The sequence below is a fragment of the Eptatretus burgeri genome, chromosome 4, assembly GCF_056783735.1.
Source record: "Eptatretus burgeri isolate ZD-2024b chromosome 4, Ebu_testis_v1, whole genome shotgun sequence".
Taxonomy (NCBI): Eukaryota; Metazoa; Chordata; class Myxini; order Myxiniformes; family Myxinidae; genus Eptatretus; species Eptatretus burgeri.
The window spans coordinates 38,998,355-39,007,081 of NC_140964.1; the positions used below are offsets into that span (position 1 = coordinate 38,998,355).

The window sequence follows — 8,727 nt, forward strand, 5'->3', positions numbered from 1 at the left end:
GCTCTGAACTTGGGTTAAAGGAATATTTTGTTATGGGTGAGGAGTCTCTGTTTGTGCAATTTCTCATGACTCGAAGCAGTAGTGCTTGAGGACTGGGTGACGAGTTGCATTTGCATTCAAATGTAACTTGTCATCCGGTGGCCAAAGATGTGGTTGTTTTTCTTGTGTTGTTATAATCCTAATACAAGAATACTTTCTAAGTGGCAAAATTTCCTTCTTGTACATATAGGAATAATTAATTATTTAATACCTTTGCATGTCATGAAATTTTAATAACTTTGTTGTTGTTTTGTTTTTTTTAACAACTTTTTTTATGCTTCCGCATGGCGAAGTTGCTGGAGGCATAATGTTTTCGGGTTGTCTGTCCGTCTGTCCGTACGTCCATCCATGCTAATTTTCTCTCTTTTCCCTGAAACCGCTTATCCGATAAACATGAAATTTTCACCATTGGTGCGACTACTCATGTAGAATGTTTTAATGGTAAGTAAAAATAATGGTAAGTATTTTTTTTTTTTTTTTTTTTTTTTTTTTTTACACTTCCATGACCTAATCTGTTGAACTCTCTCATACATTAATATTAACAACAAAAACGATCTTATAATGCTTCATCTTCCTCTCTCACACATGTGGTACTCTTTACTGTTTCACAATGCACTACTCTTCTGCTATTTTAACAGACTGCTCTCATTTCAACCTCTCCTTCATTCCTTGCCAAAAAAATCCAACTATTACAGCGCTTCTTCTCTCCATGCTCTGAATTCGCCTTCATTGCATCCATCAAGAATTGTGTTAAATCGCATCTCTGACCTAAAACTTTTAAAAACCACAGTTTGCCATGGATGCTCGCTTTCCATCAACCATTCTTTTTTTCCAACTTCAGTGCCAACTCACCCCCTCACCCCTCACTCTCACTCTCAAAGCAACCATCCCACTCTTCTCCCTCCAAGCCTCCCTCTCACCTCTTTCAAAAAATTCCCCCCTCACCTTTCTCCCCCCTTTATTCCCCCTCACTCTTCCTTCTCTAAGTTGCCCCCCCTCTCCTCCACCAACCTGCCTCCCTCCCCTGCCCTCTCCCCTCCATCTCTTCACTCCTCCTCCTCAAAACCTCAACTGCAATCTTCCTTGTCTCTTGTCCCCCCTCTCTCCCCGCACCACAGAGCCTTTTCTCCTCCTCATTCGGCCCCCTCCCCTCGCTATTCTGCAATACCCCACACTCCTTCTGCAACCCTCCTTACCTCCCCCCTCGTCCCTCGTCCTACCCTCCCCCGCCCCCTCCACCTCCTGCACCCAAAGCCTCCTCCCCTCCCTCTTCACATTAAAAGTGTGGACCTCAAATATCCGGGGCCTTCGCTCAAACCTTTCAGATCTTTCCATGCAGGTTGCCACTGACAAACCAGACATTATCTGCCTAACAGAAACTTTCCTCTCCCAAGACGTGTCTGACTCCCAAGTATCTCTCCCTGGTTACTCCCTCTTACGGTATGACAGACCTGAGCCTCGTCCTGGTGGAGGTGTTGCTCTCTTCATCAAAGACTCTATTCCTCACTCTCCATGCACTGCTCTCACTCCCCCACACCCCCAGGAATACCTCTGACTTCGACTACTCCTCCACTCCCACCTCATGTTTATATGTGTACTGTACCGTCCACCGAACAGTGATGACTCCATCTACACCTCACTCTCCGAAAACATGGACCATCTTCTATCTTCTCATCCAAACTCTCTCTTCCTCTTATGTGGCGACTTCAATTGTCATCACGCCAGTTGGCTAGGTGTGGGTACCTCTCTCACCTGCCATGGGACATCAGCAAAAGCTTTCTGTGACTCATTGGGACTGACTCAATGGGTCAACTTCCCGACCCGGATCTCAACCAATGGTACTCCATCTCTTCTGGATCTGATTTTGACAAATTTCCCTGACAATATCTGCTGCTCTTCCTTCGCTCCAATTGGTTCTTCTGACCACGTCCTTGTTAAAGTGGACATCTCTCTGGCTGTTATCAGAGAACCACCTCACCGCCGTCGAGTCTGGCATTTTCACTCAAGCCGACTGGCAGGGTCTCCGAGCAGCCATCAAACTTACAGACTGGTCTCCTATCACTACTTTCTCAAACATCAACTCATCCTGGGAATTCTTTCAAAAGAAACTTGCTCTCCCTCATGCACAGATTTATCCCTCTCGTGTTCAGTTGTCTTACCCTTCCTCCCGCCCTTGGTTTACTGAAGCTTGTGGTGAGGCAGTTGTCCTGGAAACAACTTGCCTTTGCCTCATGGAAAGCAAACCCAACTGAGGGCAATCTCAGTTCTTTCCACAAAGCTCGGAACAAGTGTGTAGCTACCCTCAGGAGAGCCAGAAAACAACATCTTTCTCATCTCAAGTCTGAACTCTCAAACCTCTCTCCCTCCTCAAAATCCTGGTGGCGTTTAATCAAATCTGTTTCTGGTGTATGTTCCCCCTCCATCCCCTCCCACCTCAAATGGCCGCACTGCTGATTCCACACGTGATAAAGCTGAATGTCTAAACTCGGTGTTTGCAGCTAAATCTTGTGTCCCAAACCCATCACTATCTCTACCCACTTTACCCAGTCGCACCCAACTGTCCCTGGACTCTGTATCCTTTTCTCCTGACAAGGTGGAGAGCTTGCTTTCAAACCTCGAGTCAGATTCTGCAACCGGTCCAGACGGCGTCAGCCCACGTGTCCTCAAAGCCTGCTCTTCTGCTCTTGCTCACCCTCTCTCTGTTCTATTCACCCTCTCATTTTCCCAAGGTCATCTGCCATCTGCTTGGAAATCTGCTAACATCACTGCCCTGCATAAAAAGGTGCAAAAACAGATCCTTGTAACTATAGACCAATCAGCCTCCTCCCAATCATCAGCAAGGTTATGGAATCCATCATCGCTTCAGACATGAAATCCTTCCTCTTCTCCAATGGCTTGATTTCCAATCATCAATTTGGTTTCAGACCAGGTCACTCTACCCTAGATATGCTGCTACTGCTCTCCCATCAATGGATGGAGGTCCTCAATGCCAGACAGGAAATCCGAGCCGTATCCCTGGACATATCACGTGCTTTTGACACAGTCTGGCACCCTGCCCTACTCACCAAACTCTCTTCCCATGGTATTCAAGGCCATCTCCACTCATGGCTCGCAGACTTCCTCTCCTGTCGCAGTCAACGTGTGGCCCTAAATGGAGTTCTTTCATCCCCTCTTCCTGTGCAGGCTGGAGTTCCTCAAGGTAGCGTTCTGGGCCCTGTTCTTTTCTGGTTTTCATCAATGATCTCTCGGACTCTCTGGAAAATCCTCTATTTCTCTTTGCCGATGACTCCACCCTCTGCCGTACCATCTGTCATCCCTCAGACCGGCAAGCAGCAGCTTCTTCGCTCACTGCAGATCTGGATAAAATCACAAACTGGTCCAACACGTGGAACATGTCTTTCAATCCAGACAAATCTCACACTCTCACTATGTCTCTTGAAAGGACCGTTTAGAAAACCCCCCATCCACTTTCTCAACAATCCTCTGGAAGAAGTCTTTTCTTTCAAGCTTCTGGGTCTCACTATCTGCCATGACCTTTCCTGGGAAAGTCACATTTCCAACCTTGCCTCAAAAGCCAGTCGCCGACTGAGAATCCTCCGTCGTGCAAAGTCCTTCCTCGGCCCTCTTGAGCTCCTGACCACTTACAAAGCTTTTGTCCGTAGCCTGATGGAGTACTGCTCTCCCTCTGGGCTGGTGCTCCTGCCTCCCACCTTTTTCTCGACTTCACGCTGTCGAAACCAGGGCTTTTTAAGATCATTGGCATCTCCCGCAATGAAGCTGAGTCTTTGGGCCTCTCACTCAATCACCGCAGGTTGGTCGGTGGTCTTTCTGTCTTCTACCGACTCCTCTCCCAGCCTTGCCCCCCCTGCTCTCTCTGCGATTTGTCCCCACCACATTTCCACAGGGCGCTCAAGGTCCGCCAACAACCCCTTCTGGTAAAACTACCAAAATCACGAATCACTGCTCATCTTCACTCTTTCATTCCTCTTTTTCCCGCCTTTGGAATAAACTTCCTCACTCTATTCTTTCCCATTCTTCCCTCCAGGCTTTCAAAACAGCTGTTCACCACCACCTCTTATCTTCCCCCATCCAAATCCTCGATCTTTTCTACCCCCGATAATCCACCCAAGCCCACTTCCTTCAATTCTCCTGCTTTCCTTCCTGAAAATCCCTTTAATGTCCATCTTCCCCTCGCCATGTTCCCCGTCCCATCCCCATCCCTCTCCCTTCCACATTTCACCTGTGTCTGTTCCCCAATGTTTTGTCCCTTCCACTCCCGCCCCTCTTGTCTCATGCCTCATTGCTGTGAGTTGTGTGTTAGCTCTCATACGAGCCTCGACCAAGGTATACAAAAAAAAAAAAAAAAAAAAAAAAAAAATGACATCATAGGTCATGTGGTATGCCAGCCATGTTGGAAAAAAGGAAAAAAATTCGACCTCTGTATCTACGAAACCACTCCATGTAAAAAATTGAAACTTGGCACATGTGAAGGACTCCGCATGGGAAATAAGTGTCATTTTTTGATGATGTCATAGGTGGCTTCATTATGAGGTCATAATTGCATACATCAACCGCTTTGTCCGATCAGTATGAAAAATTTTTGAGGGTCATCTAGGGCTAAATTGTATGTGGGAGGAAAAAATATATGTTCTCGACATATTATATCCTCAGTAGGGGACATGGGTGGGAGATTATAATATACGTTATTTAAGAAAAGAATGGAGAACAAAAAGGTAGGGGATGGGAAAGATCTTTTGAGGAGATGCGAGTAAGGAGAGAGCATACAGGGGATGAAACTCTCTTCTTCTCTGAAGTCTAATCTGTGTAAAATTACTATATCATGCACTGAATTATGTAGCATGGTGTCCTTAGGATTAGGGTCGTTAAGCTTGCTGTCCCATTATTTATGTTTCAGACTTTAAATATTACATCAAAGATCAGGATATTGTGTGCTGGAGCCCTATTATAGAGTAAACAAGTAAAAAAGAGACATATAATATCATAGCCCCCATTGTTTTAGTAATTTTTCTGTACAAAGTTGAAGGGCTCGCCCTTATTTATGTACAACTGCAATCACCACCAGTTTACCAGTTGGCCATCTTTCATCAGATCGCAAAATAAAGTGAGGAGCGCGTGTGTGCCATCATGTACTGTGATTGTGCAAAGTTTGAACAAAATCAGACCATGCGTGTCTGAGAAATGGTTGGGGACACATTTTAGAAGCAAAATATCCACCAGTCAGCCATCTTGGATCTGATCTCGAAAGAAAATGATGTGCATATGTAAGCCATCATTCGTTATCTGTGTGCCAAATTTAAACAACATCGGTAGATGAATGTCAGGAATGGTTGAGGACGTATTCAGCATCGGTTTTTTTTTTACAACTAAAATGGCCTCCAGTCGGCCATCTTGGAACTGATCTCAAAACAAAACGACGTGCGCATGTATACCATCATGTGTTGTATTTTTACCAAGTACAAATACAATTGGTCAATACGTGTCCGAGATATGGTTGTAGACGCACGTATGCACAGACACGAAAATGTAGACCAGATCCATAAGCCCTTGTTTCAGACTTAGTCCAATGGTATGGAATACTGAATGAAACTAGAAGGGCACTTGGTGGAGCACGAAGCTCCGCCACGTAATGCCTGATCCACTAGAACATATCGGGCCCAATACATTTTTGAAATATCATGTTATGTATCGTTTTTGGCCCCATCTCTCAATGGTGGAGAATCACTTGAAAGATTAAGTCATTCTCGTATCCAAATCCGGATCTTTACCAAAATCGAATCAATTCATTTTGGTCACATGCCCAACATGTCCACCAAGCTTCTTCCGAATCCGTCCACAAATTTTGAAATATCATGCTATATATTAGTTTAGCCCGATCTCTCAATGGTAAAGAATCACTGAAAAATTTTTCGGATTCGGATTCGGATCTTCACCAAAATTAAATCAATTCTTCCTCGATAAACACCGAATGTGTCCAGCAAGTTTCATCCTCCCCCCTCCCTGTGGATGCAGATAGATGCAAGCCTTCACCTAGTTCATTCTATTTTGTGTAACTATGTCAAGCAAGTTAGAAATTAAAGCATATGGATGTTGAGTTGGGTGACTTTGGGAATAATGTGATTGGTAGGGAGAAGATAAGTACGTAATATGATTTACTTGTGGGGGTGTCGATAAAATACAGGCATGACAGGCCAGTTTCCTTGTATGTATATAATTGTTTAATAGTCATGTAGCCTTGTAACTGTGGTTTTTGTAACTAGTCACCTTGTACATTAATTATGTGCACCTTTAAATTTTAGAAATGCCTCTCATATTCTCTCCTTCACCTGGATTGCTCTCTCCACTCTCAATTCTTCCCCCTCTCCACTCTTAACTGCCCCCCTCTCCCAACCTCCCATTTTTCTTACATTATGCATTGATCATCTGAAATGATAACTTTGCTTTGCAGTTGAAATCGCCGAAGCTTCCTGCTGTTTCGCTTTATATCTTCTTTCCTAAACTCTGTGCTGATGACTCAAAAGGAATAAAATGTTGGTATTTTGAATTGTCGTTATTTCAGAGATCAGACTATTTGCTTTGTGCTTGTTTCTGGCTTTGCAGATGGACCAGCCACTCCAGATAAAGTGGCGCTCAGTTGTCTGTTGGACCCGAGACAATTCACTTTCTGAATGCTCACTGGACAAAAGCATTACAAACTTTGGTATTGACACACACACACACACACACACACACACACACACACACACACACACACACACACACACACACACACACACACACGCACACACACAAACGATCATAAATCCAAAAGTGTGAAATTGTTTGCATGAACACCACCAACAATGTGCTTCAACATGAAGGTTTGCAATCTATCAAATTCTCAGGTTTCACTCCACAAATAGATCTTCGTAGTTCGTGTGCTTTGTCGAGTATTTCTTTGGCCTGTATAACGGTAAGGCCGCATTCTCGCTAACTTGCAATCGCACACAAGACCCGGGCGTTATCTCCTCGTTTCCCAATGATTGTAGTGTAACGTTATCCTCATAACTCGGTGTGTTTTGACGGAACCATTGATTCTTGTTTGTTTGCTAATTGATTCCAGACAAAGGTTGATCATCAGGTCATTCATTCGGTCTTTACAAATGTGTACGCTTTGATGACATTACTCATTTTCAGCCCAGGATCACAGGACTAATGTTTCTTCAGCTGTTTACTTTGCCACTGCAGCAGCATATGGTTGAACATATGGTTAATACCACCCGGTGTACTTCAAAAGGTGGTCTAGTAATTCCACAGATATATGTATAATGGTGGTCCCTTTCATCTTGGCAGTTTTCTTGAACTCTTTTTCTAATGATTGCAAATTATATTCCTCTTTTGCTCTGTTTGTTCTTTATCTTCCCCCTTCATTCCCCATCCCCCTCCCTGATTGATCAGTACATCATTTAATTCAGCAATTTGATCAAAACCATAATGTTGATATTTGAGAATCTTGTGTGCATAATATATGAACTTCGCTGGTAATTATTAAGGCTGAATTAATTGACTTGTGCGAAACGAGTCAAAATAGGGAATCGAATGCAAAATGTTGCTTTTGCCTTGTGATGTTCACGCTTGCATTCAAACATTCGGGATTGTGAAATGCTCTCCCTTGTCAGCTCTGACGCCTTGTGTTTTGGACAACGTTTGCACGAGCAAATCATCGTTAAAAGGGTTTTAATCAGATGCTGCAGCCATTAAATTACGTGCAATTGTTGAGCTAAAAATTATCATAAAGTCGATAAAATTGTTTTATTCCTTCAGTTTGTATTAAAATCATCGGAGTTGTCGATTTGTCTTCGATGAGCCTTTACAGTTTTTGTTATAAACATGGCTGATTGAGGTGACTTGATCATTGCATTGTACTTGCCGTTTGATGCTGTGACTCCCGATTCAAATCCCTTGTACCCCGTTGAATTGCCAGTCGGTGCATTCAACACATTTTATGTCCCAATAACCCTGTCCTTGCATTGCACGTACTGCACAACTTCTTCCTTGATCCTTGTATGAAAATCTGAATACACTTATGTCCTGCATTATTCATTCTGTGTCACGTGCCTCTGCATAATAGGAAGTCAACATAAGGCTGATCCTTTCGGCTGCAGGCCGAGAGATCGGTCGTCTTTGGTTTCCCATTCCAAGCAAAGGTAATGAAATCCATAATTGCAACCGACATCGAGTTTGATCCTCTGTCCAACTATTGCAGACCTCCCGTTTGCAATTAATCTTGGTCAATCTTGCTGCTTTTGCCATGGATAGAAGCTCTCATGGCATTTTGTGCATTTTCAATTTTGCAGTGTGCAATTGTTTTTAGGTCTTCCACGAGTGGAATCCAGTGTCCAAATTTTTGCTTCAGCAATCCATGGTCGAAAAACTAACCTCGCACTTCAAAAACTGGGACTTGATACATGTGATCATTATCAGTTATTTTGGGGGGTTTTTTCCGACACATGTTTGTTTGAAACATTGCACCATTAAGTAGTAAATGCCATATTGAATTTCCTACGAGGTTGTTTTCCCCCTTTTCTTTCTTGCCATTGTGGCTCCCCAATTGGCTGTGAAATGCTTGTGTCGGACGATTCTCAGCTAATCGGAGAACCCCAATGGGCAATACATGGTGGCCTCCACCGA

At 43.8% G+C, this 8,727-nt stretch overlaps 1 protein-coding gene across 2 annotated transcripts in view; it reads left to right on the forward strand.

Moving 5' to 3' along the window:
• LOC147027842 (uncharacterized) overlaps positions 1–8,139 on the forward strand; it is a 219,053-nt gene extending 210,914 nt beyond the window's left edge. For both annotated transcript variants that reach the window (XM_085877510.1, XM_085877511.1), the window contains 2 exons: positions 1–36; positions 6,658–8,139. The exon at positions 1–36 is cut by the window's left edge and continues 145 nt beyond it. In XM_085877510.1, the coding sequence (XP_085733636.1) occupies positions 1–36; positions 6,658–6,725 (104 nt within the window). In that variant the 3' untranslated portion in view covers positions 6,726–8,139. The remainder of the gene's footprint in view (positions 37–6,657) is intronic.
• Positions 8,140–8,727: the final 588 nt, after the last annotated feature.